The 16,854-nt window shown below is 36.6% G+C and overlaps 1 protein-coding gene and 2 non-coding genes across 6 annotated transcripts in view; all 3 read left to right on the top strand.

Annotated features, from left to right (window-relative positions):
• The window catches only part of abca1a (ATP-binding cassette, sub-family A (ABC1), member 1A), a 68,329-nt gene extending 52,825 nt beyond the window's left edge, over nucleotides 1–15,504 (top strand). For 2 of the 4 annotated variants that reach the window (XM_056456488.1, XM_056456487.1), the window contains exons 29-50: nucleotides 103–227; nucleotides 348–446; nucleotides 1,198–1,387; nucleotides 1,488–1,582; nucleotides 1,676–1,708; nucleotides 2,371–2,476; nucleotides 2,593–2,667; nucleotides 2,953–3,122; nucleotides 3,423–3,600; nucleotides 3,683–3,798; nucleotides 4,251–4,395; nucleotides 4,753–4,876; nucleotides 5,518–5,647; nucleotides 5,764–5,884; nucleotides 6,441–6,503; nucleotides 6,618–6,724; nucleotides 6,936–7,077; nucleotides 7,164–7,298; nucleotides 9,267–9,370; nucleotides 9,630–9,722; nucleotides 11,458–11,701; nucleotides 12,599–15,504. In XM_056456488.1, coding sequence (XP_056312463.1) covers nucleotides 103–227; nucleotides 348–446; nucleotides 1,198–1,387; nucleotides 1,488–1,582; nucleotides 1,676–1,708; nucleotides 2,371–2,476; nucleotides 2,593–2,667; nucleotides 2,953–3,122; nucleotides 3,423–3,600; nucleotides 3,683–3,798; nucleotides 4,251–4,395; nucleotides 4,753–4,876; nucleotides 5,518–5,647; nucleotides 5,764–5,884; nucleotides 6,441–6,503; nucleotides 6,618–6,724; nucleotides 6,936–7,077; nucleotides 7,164–7,298; nucleotides 9,267–9,370; nucleotides 9,630–9,722; nucleotides 11,458–11,701; nucleotides 12,599–12,739 — 2,736 coding nt within the window. In that variant the 3' untranslated portion in view covers nucleotides 12,740–15,504. The remainder of the gene's footprint in view (nucleotides 1–102; nucleotides 228–347; nucleotides 447–1,197; nucleotides 1,388–1,487; nucleotides 1,583–1,675; nucleotides 1,709–2,370; nucleotides 2,477–2,592; nucleotides 2,668–2,952; nucleotides 3,123–3,422; nucleotides 3,601–3,682; nucleotides 3,799–4,250; nucleotides 4,396–4,752; nucleotides 4,877–5,517; nucleotides 5,648–5,763; nucleotides 5,885–6,440; nucleotides 6,504–6,617; nucleotides 6,725–6,935; nucleotides 7,078–7,163; nucleotides 7,299–9,266; nucleotides 9,371–9,629; nucleotides 9,723–11,457; nucleotides 11,702–12,598) is intronic. The other 2 variants (XR_008837659.1, XR_008837653.1) reach the window with 2 other exon arrangements.
• A 258-nt stretch (nucleotides 15,505–15,762) lies between these two features.
• On the top strand, nucleotides 15,763–15,834 carry trnaa-ugc (transfer RNA alanine (anticodon UGC)). The gene has a single exon. It is a non-coding gene; the product is annotated as a tRNA-Ala (tRNA).
• A 494-nt stretch (nucleotides 15,835–16,328) lies between these two features.
• On the top strand, nucleotides 16,329–16,400 carry trnaa-ugc (transfer RNA alanine (anticodon UGC)). The gene has a single exon. It is a non-coding gene; the product is annotated as a tRNA-Ala (tRNA).
• The last annotated feature ends 454 nt before the right edge of the window (nucleotides 16,401–16,854 follow it).

Raw genomic sequence — 16,854 nt, 5'->3', positions numbered from 1 at the left:
ATCTTCAATCTTTAATATCTAGTAATTATTATTACTGCTGTCGTTGTTGTTGTTGTTATTATTATTATCAGTTTCTTAAATGCGGTGTTGTTGATTGTCCAGATTGTGCTTCCCGCTGTGTTCGTGTGCATCGCTCTGGTCTTCAGCCTCATCGTTCCTCCTTTCGGGAAATATCCCAGCCTCGCTCTAGAGCCCAGCATGTATGAGGAGCAGTTCACCTTTATCAGGTACACACTGAAACCCATACACTTCACATTTCAATCCCATGAGCCTCTTAGTCTGATGATAATGATGATATTGAAGATGGTGATAGTGATGGTGATGATGATGACGGTTTGTGTCTCCAGTAATGACGCACCGGAGGACAGACAAACAAACAGGCTGCTTGATGCTCTGAAGGACAGTCCGGCTTATACTGACCAGTGCTCAGATGAGAAAAACTCTGCGTGAGTCTTAAAATCTCTCCTGTATCATTCTGATCTTGGAGATGTTTATGGTTATATTTGCAGTTTAGTAGAAGCTTCTGTTTAACTGGGTCCTTAATTTAATGGACAATAGACTCTTTTGATTGTAGAGCCAATATAGCATGTATAGATTTGACTATCCATTAAAGGGGAAAATATTTAATTTGTGCAATTTTGGAAAAAAAAACAGTTTTAAATTTTATGCAGGTACAATTTTAATATTCTATTTGTTATAAAATAATAAAGTAATGTTTAAAAACGTTAATATTTAACAAAATTTGAAAATTAATGATTTTTTTGTTATTTTGAATGTGTTGTTGTTGTTGTTGTTGTTGTTGTAGTTGTTGTTGTTGTTGTTGCTGTTGCTGTTGCTGTTGTTGTAATAATAAATGTATTATTGTCACTTATAGAAACAAATAAAAAAAATTAAAAAATGTAAATCCTCAAATATTATTAATATTATTAGGATTTATTTTTTATAAGGGCTCTATTTTTATTAGTTTTTTTATATATATAACACTAGCATATTTTGTCCAGTTATAGCAGAGTGGATTTTCTCAGGAGCAGAGATATTAATAATATATAGATTTTATTTTATTGTTTAATTTCTTTCAAATAGTAGAGCATTTTATCCAATAAATGAAGAGCTTATAAAATTCTAATTAATGGATTGTTAATATTTTAGGATTTTTTAAATATTTGTTTTCATATGTGTGTTTTCTTTGTGTTACAGTAGCAGCTCGTGTCCGATTAAAGATGGAAAATGGCTTGTTCCAGAGGTTACCGAGAGCATTGAGTCAATATTCCTGAACGGGAACTGGAGTATGGAAAACCCTTCTCCTCTGTGTGAGTGCAGCTGTGAAGGACGGAAAAAGATGCTTCCGGAGTGTCCGCCTGGAGCAGGAGGCCTTCCACCACCTCAGGTACACATGTTCACCAAATACAGTAATATCTGTTTTTTCCTTATATTTAAATGGCATCATAAGATATGACTTTCTCTCTCTCTCTCCTGATGTTCCTCAGATTAAAGTCACTCATGATGAAACCCTGCAGAATCTGTCTGGCAGAAACATTTCAGACTATTTGGTGAAAACATACGCACAGATTATCGGGAAAAGGTGGGATGAGCTAGTCCAGAAAAGAAATAAGCTAACTGAAATTAAAATGTTTCTGTTTTTTCATTCTATCTTTGTCTTATTTTATCTGTTCAGCTTGAAGAACAAGCTCTGGGTCAACGAATTCAGGTAAGCATCTCAGTTCAGATCTGTTATTGATAAGTATAATAATAATGCAGTAATAGATATAGATCTAAAATCACTTTCTTATTGGCCATCTTAAAGATTTTACTTCAGCTCTCGTTCTCATTAGCCATGTTAAAAATATGAACTTCAACTCATGTTCTGATTGGCTGTCTTAAAAATCTTAAATCTTAAATCTTTTTCTGATTGGCCGTCTTTAAGATATAGACTTCGACTCTTGTTCTGATTGGCCATCTTAAAGATATGGACGTCAGGTCATATTCTGATTGGCTGTTTTAAAGATATAGACTTCAAATATCGTTTTGATTGGCCATCTGAAAGATATAGACCTTATATCTCGTTTTGATTGGCCATCTTTAAGATATATAGACCTCAAATCTCGTTCTGATTGGCTGTCTTTAAGATATACAGACCTCAAATCTCGTTCTGATTGGCCATCTTTAAGATACAGACCTCAAATCTCGTTCTGATTGGCTGTCTTTGAGATATAGACCTTAAATCTTATTCTGATTGGCCGTCTTTAAGATATATAGACCTCATATCTAGTTTTGATTGGCCGTTGTTAAAATATGAACATCCAATCGCATTCGAATTGGCCATATTTAAGATATGGACCTTAAATCTCATTCTGATTGGTTGTTTTGCAGATATGGTGGCTTCTCATTGGGTGCACGAAACACACAGGCCCTCCCACCTGGTGATGAGCTTACTGATGCCATCTCTCACATCCGCAGCCGTTTCAGTCTTGAGAGGGTATGTCTTGTGCTGATATTTACCACTGATGCTTGGGCAAAAATATAGAAATCAGCTGTTCCTCACTGTTTGGGTTTACCTTCATTACATGTGTGTGTTTGTTTTGCAACCCAAAGGGCACCGCAGCCGACCGCTTTATGGGAAGCCTGTCAACTTTTATCCGAGGTCTGGATACCAAGAACAATGTAAAGGTGCGTAGACTTCTTTGAGACTAAGTGTATTTATCTTATCCACTCTCATTTCATGTTTATTATTGTCAAGACTGATCTATATCCTACTCATAATAAATACATATTATTAACATTTATTTTATTAGAGATCCACATTGCAGGTCTTGTAAACGTCAGTAGAGGCCAGGTGTCTATTTATCTGTAGATGGGACAGTCTATTATTATGCCAGTGCTCATAAACACTAATGAATGCACAAAGTGTGTAAAAGCAAGAAAAGTGACATGCTTGATTGTCTACTATTCCAGATCTGGTTCAATAATAAAGGCTGGCACAGTATCGGAGCGTTCCTTAACGTCATGAATAACGCTGTCCTGCGTGCTAATCTTCCTCCCGGCCTGGATCGCTCCAAATTCGGCATCAACGCATTCAACCATCCGCTAAACCTCACCAAGGAGCAGCTCTCACATGTGGCGCTGTAAGTATCTCAAATCCATTTACCGGCATAATAGGGGCATAATAAATGGACAGAATTAGAAGTCTATGATTTTATATTATGCTCTATTGTTTTATTTGTTTATTGGTGTAGCAACATTAAGTTAACTTATTCGTTTTTACAAATTTAAGTGGATTGAATATAAACCAAATAAGTTGTCCCAAAAAAACTCAAGAATGGAGTTGTTTCCAGCTCATTTTAAATACGGTGTTTGAACAAACAGCAAAATATATATTTTTGAGTGTAAGACATAATCTTGATCTTTACCAATCATCTTTACAGAATGACGACCTCGGTGGACGTGCTGGTGTCCATCTGCGTCATCTTCGCCATGTCCTTCGTTCCAGCCAGTTTTGTGGTGTTTCTCATCCAGGAGAGAGTGAATAAAGCCAAACACATGCAGTTCATCAGCGGAGTGCAGCCGTTTCTCTACTGGCTGGCCAACTTTGTCTGGGATATGGTGAGGAGGATGTAAAAATCATGTCATTTCTGCACTAAATGTGTCGATTGCTATTTAACTGACTGCATATTTTGTCTTTTAGTGCAACTACATTGTCCCAGCGACTCTAGTGATCATCATCTTCGTCTGTTTTCAACAAGAGGCATATGTGTCCTCCACAAACCTGCCGGTTCTTGCTCTTCTGCTGCTTCTGTATGGGTAAGACAAGCACAGATTTATCTATAAGAACAGTCTGCAGAAACACTTTGATTGACATTCCCTCTTTGTTTGTGTCATCAGAGGGGGAAAGTCCCACCCATTAGTGACCATATCTTCCTTATTAGCATAAACAGCACTAAGGGAAAAGCAGCTGTTTAGAATCTGCTGTTATGTTAATGCATAAGCATTTTTAGCTCCACCCTCATTTCAAAAGAGCACAACCTCATTTGAATTAAAGCGACAGTCACCAAAACAGCACAATTAGAATCAAAGCCTAAAAGGGTCAGTTTCAAAGAGTTATAAAACACTATTAATGAGGTCCCCTTTAAATGATGCCAAACATCTCAGCTGTACTGTATGCATGATTTTCCAAACATTTATTACTGATTAATATTACATTTAAATACTAATAAAAAGCATTGACCATGACTATTTCTCTTGTTTCTGCTCAGGTGGTCTATAACGCCCCTGATGTACCCAGCATCATTCTTCTTTAAGATCCCAAGTACAGCATATGTGGTTCTGACCAGCGTGAACATCCTTATCGGGATAAATGGCAGCGTGTCCACATTCGTCCTGGAGCTTTTCGGCAGCAATGTAAGTCTCTGCTCTTCTTTATTATGGATTGTTATTATGGAGTGATTTTTTTAAATGTAACTACTTGTGTGCAAATCATTAAATAGCTTATGTTTCTGTCCTGTTTACTGAGCATCACCCAACTAGATCACTTTTTTTTCATCAAATCAGAGACCAAGTCTAGTTTAAAATGTTACTGCTCCAAAACTTTGTCTTCATCCATTAGATTGCCATCTTTTGTCTGCTTTTAAATCTAATCTAAACATTCCTTCTTCATTTTATTGCTGTTGTTTTGTGGTTTTAGTGATTGTGAAGCACACATTGGGTTGTTTTTACTTGTGCTATATAAATAAACTTTCTCATTGTTATTTCCTCCAGGAGATCGGCGGCATCAATGACATCTTGAAGAACGTGTTTCTGATCTTCCCACACTTCTGTCTGGGCCGAGGACTCATTGACATGGTGAAGAACCAAGCTATGGCTGACGCGCTGGAGAGATTCGGTGTGTGTCTTTTTTTCTCATGTCAAATAGTAGGGAAAGTTATTGACAGAAGCAGATCAAATATATTAATTATCGAAAAAAGGTTAATATTTACCAAATAAATTTGTGTGTATTGTGTATATGCATGACTATATTGTATAAAATATACAAATTATATATAAATATATATTTAAATATATTTATTTTGTATTGTTGTGTATTTATTGCACAGTGTGTGTGTGTGTGTGTGTGTGTGTGTGTGTGTGTGTGTGTGTGTGTGTGTGTGTGTGTTTATAGATATATACAAAAATATACACAATACACAAGTATATATTATAGAAATACAAACATTTATCTTGGATGCAATCATTTAAAAGCAAATATATATGTATGGATTGTAATTTATTATTACATCAAAAAAAAAATTCAGAGCATGTGACATTTTAACCACCCAGAAGTATTTCAGACTTATGAAACTTAGCATTTAGTCTTTTTCTATTATTATTTATGAATGGAGGGCGGGGCTTGGAGGCTAGAATTGATTGAATGTGAATGGCAGGTTGGTTCCGCCCTCAAATCTGTGAGCACCAATCAGAGAAGACATGAGAGTATTAATGCCGGCTCTACTTTCGTCTGATGTGCTGTTTTCTGAATGCTTTCAGGAGAGAATCGTTTCCGCTCTCCTCTGGCGTGGGACATGGTGGGCAAGAATCTGTTCGCCATGGCCATCGAGGGTGTGATTTTCTTCAGCATCACCGTCCTCATTCAGTACCGCTTCTGTATCAAGGCCAGGTGAGGATACTTCTGGCAATACATTTTTTGTGTGTATAGATTATTTTGAAATGCCTGCGATTATGTTTTAGGATTTTTTTATTAATTATGTTTATGTTCTGTTTTGGTATTTATAGGTCAGTTAGCACTAAGCTGAAGCCAATCGGAGAGGAGGATGAGGACGTGGCCCGAGAGAGGCAGAGGATTCTGGGAGGAGGAGGACAGACTGATATCCTGGAGCTCAGACAACTCACCAAGGTGTGTGTTTTAGACACTGGAGAAATAAAGGCATGATAGATAGATAGATAGATAGATAGATAGATAGATAGATAGATAGATAGATAGATAGATAGATAGATAGATGGATGGATGGATGGATGGATGGATGGATGGATGGATGGATGGATGGATGGATGGATGGATGGATGTGTTGAAATTGTTTATTTGTCACAAGTATTAGCTGAAGTACCCAGCAGATATCCAGCTATATGTACACTTCACCAGCTATTTACACGGACTACACATCCCATCATGCTTTGCACATCACAGCTGAAACATTTATCAATCTGGCCACTGATTACAATGACAGCTGCAGCACATTACATGACACAAAACAATATATCCCACAATCTAGGTGTGTGAGGTGCTTAAATAGTGTGTCGTGTAATGTGCTGTCATTGTAATCAGTGCTAAACATAATTGTATTACAATTATTTATTATAAGATCATTTAAAAAAACGAACAAACAATGCTTTATTATTGTCATATGTTATGTAATGTTGCCTAATTTAATATAATCTTGCTTGTTCTGCAGGTGTATAAGAGGAAGCAGAAGCCAGCTGTAGACAGACTGTGTGTGGGAATCCCACCTGGAGAGGTGAGCTCATCTGTCTCTCTTTATTAGTAAAAATATATATATTTCAAATGAGTTGGAGTGTACGATTATAATAAGCAAATGGAGAGTTTTGATGACATTATATTCCTTCATCAGTGCTTTGGGTTGCTGGGTGTGAATGGAGCCGGAAAGACGAGCACCTTCAAGATGCTGACCGGAGACTCTGTGGTCACCAGCGGAGAGGCCTACTTAGCAGGAAACAGGTAAAGAAATAAAAAACAGCATGCTATGCTTTCAGATAACAGTGTATATCTGAACTTTTAAAGGTCTTAAAGGCCTTGAAATGTGCATTTTTTTATCTGATGTTTTATGTAATCTCAAAAACTGAAACATGAAGAGAGTTCACTGTAAATCTAATGTTTTAATATTTGTGTTTTAGTGCTACTTTTTAACTCTCTGTCTTGTTTCCCGCAGCGTGCTGACGGAGATTGATGAAGTGCATCAGAATATGGGCTACTGTCCGCAGTTTGATGCCATCAATGACCTGCTGACGGGCAGAGAGCATCTGGAGTTTTATGCCATCCTGCGTGGCGTCCCTGAGAAAGAAGTGTGCAAGGTTAGTTTTCAGTGTGATTGCTAGTGCTGATTATTGTTGATCATTAATGACAAGTGATCTAATTGGCTGTGTTGCTTTTGTGGCAGGTCGCAGATTGGGGCATTCGCAAACTGGGCCTGATGAAGTATGTGGATAAAGCAGCAGGAAGCTACAGCGGAGGAAACATGAGGAAGCTTTCCACCGCTATGGCGCTCATTGGAGGACCGCCGGTGGTGTTCTTGGTGAGTGAAATGATAATAAACTGCACAAATGTGGCAGAGTTTAAGCTGGTGGTCTACAAAATCCATTTATATTGATGTTTTGGTGCAGGAAAAATATAGTATATACACATGCAGCTGTACATAGCAAAATATAGCGGTAACACTTTACAATAAGGTTCATTAGTTAATGCATTTACTAACAGGAACTAATCATGAACAACACTTGGAGCATTTATTAATCATAATTGAACATTTACTAATGCATTATTAACATCCAAGTCAATGCTTGTTAACATTAGTGAATGCACCATGAGTTAACATGAACTAACAATGTACAATTGTATTTTCATTAACTAACATGAACAAATACTGTAGTAAATGTAATGTTCATTGTTTGTTCATGTTAGTAAATGGATTAATTAACAATAACTAATGAACCTTATTGTAAAGTGTGACTGATATAGCAAATATAATGTAGCAAATAAGGGAGATGTAGTGTAGTGGTGAGTGTGTTGACACATGCACTCCGGTGCTCACGGTGACCCGAGTTCGATTCCTGCCTCGCGGTCCTATGCCAATCCTTCCCCTCTCTCTGCTCCCTATGCTTTCCTGTCAATACTTTATACTGTCCTGTCCATTAAAGGTGAAAACCACAAATAAATAATTATAAAAATAAAAAAGAATTATTTAAATACAGAATCAACTACACAGTTGTACAAACTTAGCAAAATATGGCAAATATGATGTAGCACATGAGGATAAACTAAATAAAATCTAAATATAAGCTGCATTTTAAGGTTATTAAAAATGAAAGCAAAACATGACCAAAGATTACAAAGAGATTGTGCATAGGTAATAAAATATTGCAAAATAAAATTAAAGCTGTGTATAATAAAAGAAAAGTAAATAATATAAACATTCAATACAAGAAAAACGATGTAAATTCTATGCAAACTATATTATATCACCCTCAAATCAACTGAATGAACAGACAAAGAGGAAATATAAATCACATAAAAACATTAGTTTTATCAGCAGTTACAAATGTAAAGAATTTGCATTAATTGTTTTTGAATAATCTAAATACAGATGCAACTACACAGATGTACACGCTTAGTAAACTACAGAAAAACATGTGCGCAGTTACACTGTAAAAATATAATATCTGTTAATGAACAGTTTCTGTATTTATTGATTCACAAGTGTTTATTTACGGTGGTGAATTGCATTATGGGATGTTGATTTCTGCTCTGTCCACTTTTGATGTTGAAAATTCACCTCTACAGTTTAACAAAGTGACTTTTATTGATATTTTAGTAGTTTGAAATAATATAATGTATAAGAAATAATATATAGAGAAATAATAAGTCTGTAAAATAACAGAAAATGTACTGGCAGTTTATTACAAGGGGTTTGTAGTGTAATATAAAACACCCAACCAGACAATATATCACTTTAAACTATTAAAAATATGCATAAAAGTCACATTTTACAACTTTCCAAGGTTAAAAGTTGTTGGAAGAAAGATCAAGCTCCCATAATGCAATTCAAAAGCATAAATTAACAAAACTGCTAAAGGCTGAAGCACCAAAATATATTTTCATCCTCTACAAAACACCCACAAATCTGCAAATGGGTGTATTTAGGTCACCTCCATTTCATGAAAAGATCTTGTGACACTCGCTCCAGTTTAGTTGAGTGCAGTTGTGTAACAGTCCTCCAGTTGACGGCCTGCCAGGCGTCTTTTTCCCAGAACAAAAGCACAAAAAAAAATGTAAAAAGCCCACACGGCGTTTAGCTCTTGCCACATTTTTAATACGGCGTGAAGTGTTTAATTATCAGAGGAGCAGGCTTGTGTTGAGCAGTTGAGTAAAGGCAGCGCAGACTCCAGGATCATGATCACGCTTTTCCCACTCTTCATGGTTTTCTGCCTGTGTTTTCTGCTCAATCTGTGGGCTACGGTTAACCTGGCTGTTATTGTGGTTACAGGACGAACCCACCACTGGGATGGACCCCAAAGCACGGCGGGCCCTGTGGAACTGCATCCTCAGCATCATTAAAGAGGGACGCTCCGTCGTGCTGACCTCACACAGGTGAGACCTCCTATGCAATGTTCATTCTTTTTGGGATGTTTAACAAATTTTCACAGTAATTCCTATAATATTTTTTCATCTGGAGAAAGTCTTATTTGTTTTATTTTAGCCAGAATAAAACTGTTTTTAATTTAAAAAACATTTTAAGGTCAATATTATTAGCCCCCTTAAGGATTATTTTCTTTTGGTTTGGCTACTATTCATATGATTTAGTTTTTGTTGTGATTTTTAACTTGGCATTTGCTGTTTTACTCTGCAGTATGGAGGAGTGTGAAGCTCTCTGCACTCGAATGGCCATCATGGTGAACGGCAGGTTCCGCTGTCTGGGCAGTGTGCAGCATTTAAAGAACAAGTAAGCAGATATTATTGAGTTCAGATGGTGCTTTATTCTTACATGATCTCCATTTGATGCATATTAAATACCAGAGCAGCTAAATAGTTTACAGCAGTAACCAAGGAAATGCATTTATTCCTGCAGTTCTATTGACCTTATAATAAAATGCAGAAGTGCGATCATTTTTGCGATTGGTTTAGAACTTCCTATTCAGTTGCCTGTGGGAGAAATTACAAGGAATAATAATAAATAGCAAAAAACGGTCAAGCCACTCTGCTCTACTATTAATTGTTTTCATGACTATACATAAAAAGTAGAATGATGTAATAAGACAATATCAGTTTGCAACATCAAGCAGTATAATAAGCTGTTTTTAACGTCGAAAAAGTGAATGGTAGTGAATGAGATTGGAAGTCTAGAGCCAAAAAGATTGCAATGGCAGCTCCCACTCGTACATGAAGAATAAGGTGAAAAAGCCCCACCTGCTGGCAGAGAATGAATGTGCATTTTCATTTAGCCTGTCTACTGTTTTTGTTTTTTACATGACATACAGCTCATGACAGATTATTATGTTTTTAAATTACATTTCACAATTATAAAATCTAGTTTAAATCACCACATGCCCAAGCTAATGTATGCAGCACTTTTGATTGGACGAAAGTGAAGAGTGGATGAAATTTAATACCTTTGATAAAGTGAAAAAACACCTTGTTCTATAATTAGATTTAATTATTGAATTAGATTAGATCTATGATTAGATTTAATTATATTATATTGTAAAATACTCAAAGTCAAAAATGAAATCGGCCAATTTGCTTGTAAATAATCAGTCATCAGAATCAGATATGCAAAAGGCAAGATCGCTGTATCACAAAACATGTTTGTTTTTAGAATTACCTATAGGATTTTTTGCACTTTTTATTGGGATAGGATAGTGGAGAACCAATAGGAAAGCATTGAGAGCAGGGAAAGGGGAAGAATTGGCATATGACCTTGAACCAGGAATCAAACTCACGTCACTGTGAGCACCATGGAGCTATAAATTGGTGCACGTAATCGCTAGGCTATTTGCACTGGAATAAATAAACATGTTGCTGGAATTTTTTTAGTCCCTACAGTTAAAGTCAAAATGATTCGCCCTGTGATATTTTTTATTTTTTAAATATTTCCCAAATGATGTTTAACAGAGCAAGGAAATTTTCACAGTGTGTCTGATAATATTTTTTCTTCTGGAGAAAGTCTTATTTGGTTTATTTCGGCTAGAATAAAAGTAGTTTTTAATTTTTTAAAACCATTTTAAGGTCAAAATTATTAGCCCCCTTATGCAATATATATTTTTGATAGACCACAGAACAAACCATCGTTATACAATTGCCTAATTACCCTAACTTTCCCTAATTAACCTAGTTTAACCTTTTAAAAAAAGTCACTGGGTGTAGAGGACATTTTAAAAAGTGGTGGGGACAGCTGTATGAAATCCTATGGTTTACATTCTTAATCACTTGTTTCTAAATGGTCTGTCTCTAAAAGTGCGGGGGACTGTATATTATGTACTGTCATCATGGCAAATATAAAAGAAATGAGTTATTAAAACTATTATGTTTAGAAATGTGTGTTCTTTCCATTAAACAGTAATTGGAGAAAAAAATATACAGGGGCGCTAATAATTCAGACTTCAACTCTATTTCATTGTATCAAATTTGGCAACCCAAGTCTGAATTCACTGACTGAGCGTCTTCTGCTCATGTTGCAGGTTTGGTGACGGGTACACCATCATCCTGCGGGTGGCGGGGGCCGATCCGCAGCTGGAGCCGGTGATGGAGTTCATTGAGCGGGAGCTGCCGGGCAGTACGCTGAAGGAGAAGCACAGAAACATGCTGCAGTACCAGCTGTCCTCGTCCCTGACCTCCCTCGCTCGCATTTTCAACATCCTCTCCAAGAACAAAGTACAGCTCCGCATCGAGGACTACTCTGTCTCACAGACTACTTTAGACCAAGTAAGAATACCACAGGGCTCTGTTTGCGGCCTCTTCTGTTTAGTATATCTTCTTTTGTGTTCAACAAGCGGAGGAGAAGGAAACGATGACTTTTTTTGTTTATTTTTGTGTGAACTGTCCCTTTAATACCATGTGCATATAAACAGGACCCCAAATTTTATGGGATTTTTCAGTGACATTCGGATTTAGATGTCAATTAGTTTGTAATGCATGAATTGCTAGAAATACTCAAAATATTATAATTATTAATATAAATTGTATTATTTATTTATGTTTTTATTCCCCAAGAATCTATTTATCAAAAGTGATGATTAATAAATTTATGCTACAAAAGATTTATTTTAAATTTAAATGTTGTTCTTTTACACCAAGCTTAGTTTTTTTTTTTTTGCAATTTAATTTTTTTTGCAAAACAAAACTTTTCTTGATCATTAAATCGTCATCTTAATATGATTTGTGACACTAAAAACTGAAATAAGGATGCTGAAACATTCAGTTTTGCATCACATGAATAAATTACAGTTTGCTTTACATTAAAACAGAAAACTGTTGTAATAATTGTAAAAATATTTCAAAATATTACTGTTTTGCAGTATTTTTTATCAAATAAATGTAGCCAAAATCAACAAATCTTGAATAGCTTGAACGCCGGTGTAAAATAAAAATACAATATTGCAAAGAACGAAATCAAATTATTAAAATGCAAATAAAAGCTACAAAATAACTTAACTCATCTAATTTGGACTTTAATGTTGTGATAATGTTCACCTTTTTGTAAATCTGCCTTGGAACGATACATATTGTAATACACAGCGTTATACAAATTAAATTACATTTAAAAAATACAGGAATGCAATTCATTGTGACTTAATGCATCTTTCTGTCTGTTCATTTCAGGTTTTTGTCAATTTTGCCAAGGACCAAAGTGACGAGGACCACTTAAAAGACATTTCCATGAACAAAAACGATGCCGTTGTGGACATTTCGAAACTGAACGCCTTCCTCACAGACGAGAAGGCCAAAGAGACAGTGGTGTGATCCGGTTACAAAAACCTTCACGGGACTAGTGTGTCATTTTTTGTACTACTTTTTAGTTTTTTGTTGTATTTCAGCAGTGTGTTTGTGTGCTCGGAAATGGGCGCTGGACCTAAAACACACACTGAAACAAACCAATGCAAATCAATGCAAAAAGAGAAGAAGATTGGAGTAAAACACTGAGGAAAGTCGAGCCTGGTGCTCATCACTCCCTCATGGTGAACTCAATGAAACTTGAAGCTTTTCGCTCCACAATCGGTGAATGTTCAATCGACGAAAGACGTCCGCGGAGTTTCCATCGAGAATCAACGAAACACTGCCAATGAGATCCAGTTCAGGGCCGAAGTTCATCTCCTCATCTAACGCAGGCTTCACAAAAACTTTGCATTTCAGCAATTATTCTTCTACGTTATTTTTTTTAGATATATGCATTTTGAATCTATACTCAAGTGATTTGTTTTCCGATGTGCAATGTTTCACTATTGTTGTCAAGTGTTTTGAAAGTGTGGTGCCTTGAAACAACACTCCGCTAATGGACAGCAGCCGTGGAGCGCGCACTCTCAGTGGAGTTTTGGGTCTTTTAATTAACGTCTACTGTGACGACAGAGCGGACGGCTTTTGGAGTTTTTGCATGCTTTACATGGATGCCGTGTTTAGGACGCCATCGTAAGCTCAAGCATGTTGTAGCTTCATTACACTGAAGTATTTTCGCGTGGGTATCAACGGATGGTCGCTGACTTTCGGCGGGAATTGTTTTATTCATGTGCGAAAGAGACAGAAGTTCATATCGTGAATCTGTTCAGAAGCAATTCAAGTGTCCGTGCCAAAACCAGGTCAAGTGGTTCAATATTTTAGCGAAATGATCATATTATCGAGCAGTGTTGAATATTTTTTGTTGTCGTGAACTAAAACAAGAGTTTCATTGTACAGTAAGGCCTGGAGAGACATCCGCAGGCCTCTGATACAGATTTAAAGGGACAGTACACTAAAAAAAAAGTTAATTCTGCCGTTGTTTACTTTCTGTTGACGATTTTTTGAAGAATGTCACTCATTAACTTCCATAGTAATTGTAACTGCGTCTAATTCGATTGTTGGTTCTGGCCACCCAGGTCAAGTGTCTAAGGTGATTCGAAACACCCAGGTCAAGTGTCTAAGGTGATTCGAAACACCCAGGTCAAGTGTCTAAGGTGATTCGAAACACCCAGGTCAAGTGTCTAAGCTGATTCAAAACACCCAGGTCACGTGTCTAAGGCGATTCGAAACACCCAGGTCACGTGTCTAAGCTGATTCAAAACACCCAGGTCACGTGTCTAAGGCGATTCGAAACACCCAGGTCACGTGTCTAAGGTGATTTGAAACACCCAGGTCACATGACTAAGGTGATTTGAAACACACAGGTCTTGTGAGTAACGTGATTTGAAACACCCAGGTCACATGACTAAGGTGAATCGAAACACAGGTCACGTGACTAAGGTGATTCGAAACACACAGGTCACGTGACTATATCGATTTAAAGCATAGGTCATTCCAAAAGCGTTTCAAGACCCGTGTCTTGGGTTGGAAAAAACCTCATGTATCCTAGCCCTAGTGGACCATGCGTGTGCACAGAGTAACTGTGCTGCAAATGTCTTGAGTTTGCATGTATTTTAATAATGTTACTTTTTTATGACCAAAACAAGTCACAAAGTATTCATTCGGATGTCAGACCAATGTTACAAAACACGTTACACAAATTCAAAAATTAATATCTATAGCTGCATCACCCTGGATTCGACATGCTAGTCTGGAACGCTCATCGCTTCACAAGATTACTTGAAACCTTAACTCTACAAAGTGGGGTATAATAGTATAATCAATTTGCTCAACTGTTTCTTTGCTGAAGCTGTTCCAGAGCAATACATATAAATGACCACTAGGTGTCACTGCAGAGATGGGTTTCGAAACGTTTTGAAGCTTCGACAGATTTGCTTCTTCAGAGTTTCATGAAGCCTCGCTTTGCTCACCACTGATCAAAATAAACATATTCAAGTCCATCACGGTCAAAAAGTTTGTTTGACCTTCTTCTACGCCCCGCAGATCATCCCTAGGAGAGCATAACTACATTATACACCCTCTAGTGGTGTGAAAGAAAATTACAAGCAAAAAATAGCTCCTACAGTAATATTTTTTTCTACTATGGTAGTCAATAGATGACAAAGACCAGCACTCTTCAAAAAATCTTCTTTAATTTTCAACAGAATAAAGAAACCACTTGACGGAGAGTAAATGATGTGGTAATTTTCTTTTTTTGTGTGTGAACTCTCCTTTTAGTAACTCAGGATGTGCCTCTTTATCCTGTGTAAACGGTTCGTTTAGGTTTATTTGACCACTTTTACCATCGTGACCAGTGCTCTCTACAGTACCGTTGTTGATCGCCTACAGCGAGAAGTGACCAAACGCAATGAGGTGCTACTGATTGAGTAGATTTTCCAAATCTTTGAGGTGCTGTTTAGTCAAACACCTTCAGAAATTAGACAGCAATCCCTTATGCACATTTAACGACGTGGAAGAAGAAATGAAGAAGAAATATAACTAGTATTGTCTTTGGTCCAAACCTGAAGCACTTTATAGCAATGTTAAACTGCTCTTGACGGTCATCATTCACAAACGGGATGTTTCGTGTTTAATGAAAGATTAATAGGCTATTTTAAAATGTCCCGCCATGGCCATTATTTTCTGTGTTACAATGTATGTGTTTACATTTGAAATATTAAAAACTATTTCAGTCATTCTTGTGTGATTGTCCTGTTTCTGTCAATGACCTTTCAGAATTGAGTGGAGTTGAATTAAATAATTAATAAATAAATTAGAGTAAAAGAAAGGTTTTTTTTTCGGGGGGTTAAAAAAGTGTTAAAAATGCTGAGGACATTGTATATTAGGTGAACTCGTTACTCTATTCGACAAAATAAATGACTAACATCACGTATAATACCATATCATTCACCGTTAATATCGGTTTGCAAGTTACTGAGACTTTTATGAATAGCGGGGATGTAGCTCAGTGGTAGAGCGCATGCTTTGCATGTATGAGGCCCCGGGTTCAATCCCCGGCATCTCCACTTTAGTTTCTCAGAGTGATGGTGTGTCTTAAAAACTTTGTAATTTCCGTCATACCGCAAAACATTAACACAGCAATATATGTCTGAACGTATTATCGATAAGACTAGTGTTATCAACCCACGATTTAAGATTCCGTGCCTAAGGTCTGTACTTTGCACATCCTAGAATCCATAAAATGGTCGTAAAAAAGTCTGCACTATTTCGTATTGTCTACATATCCTGATATATTAATGTTTGCCTTTTGTTTTGCAAGTAAAAAAACACAAAATTGGGTTATTAAAACTGCTGCTTCATTAGAAAGATGTATCAAAATAATTGAACTTAAATAGGCTTGAAAGGCTTTTTCAGACATGCATTACGAGAGGTAATATTACCCTACAAACAGTGTAAAATGAATAATCTGGGTTTCATGTTCGTATTATTGTATACTGTGATCCCAACAATTTTCAGGTGTGAGGACCACCTACATTGATCTTCCATTTTTAAGATCACAGGGGATGTAGCTCAGTGGTAGAGCGCATGCTTTGCATGTATGAGGCCCCGGGTTCAATCCCCGGCATCTCCACTTTAATCAATTTCACTACTAATTTGTCTTGTAAATTTGTTAACACTGCACTAAAAGATGTCACACTTATAAATTACTGATTCAAGCCGAGAGTCAATAGTTTGTGAAGCTCTGCACCAAAACTTTACTAGACCTCCATATTGAAGCCATAAAATGGTCGCGGACACTAAAGTCTTTTCACGTTGTTCTTTCCGCCAGATGGCGCTAAAGTTAAAGAAAACGAGCCCAGTCATGTTAATTAATCTCTTATACAGTCCAATAAAACACAAAATTCATGTTTTAGAATGTTGTTGAATGGGATCTAGGTGCAATTATATACATTTTAACTACAAATTAATTTGCATGTTCCCATTAGGCCCTTCAGGTCTATATGTCTAACACAATCAAATATTTGTATTCGATAAACAATTTTTGTTAATGAGTAAACTTTAGCATATTCACTTGTTTTTAATTA

The sequence above is a fragment of the Danio aesculapii genome, chromosome 1 (assembly GCF_903798145.1).
Source record: "Danio aesculapii chromosome 1, fDanAes4.1, whole genome shotgun sequence".
Classification (NCBI taxonomy): Eukaryota; Metazoa; Chordata; class Actinopteri; order Cypriniformes; family Danionidae; genus Danio; species Danio aesculapii.
Note: the sequence above shows the minus strand (reverse complement) of the source record. Positions and strands in the feature narration are given on the sequence as shown.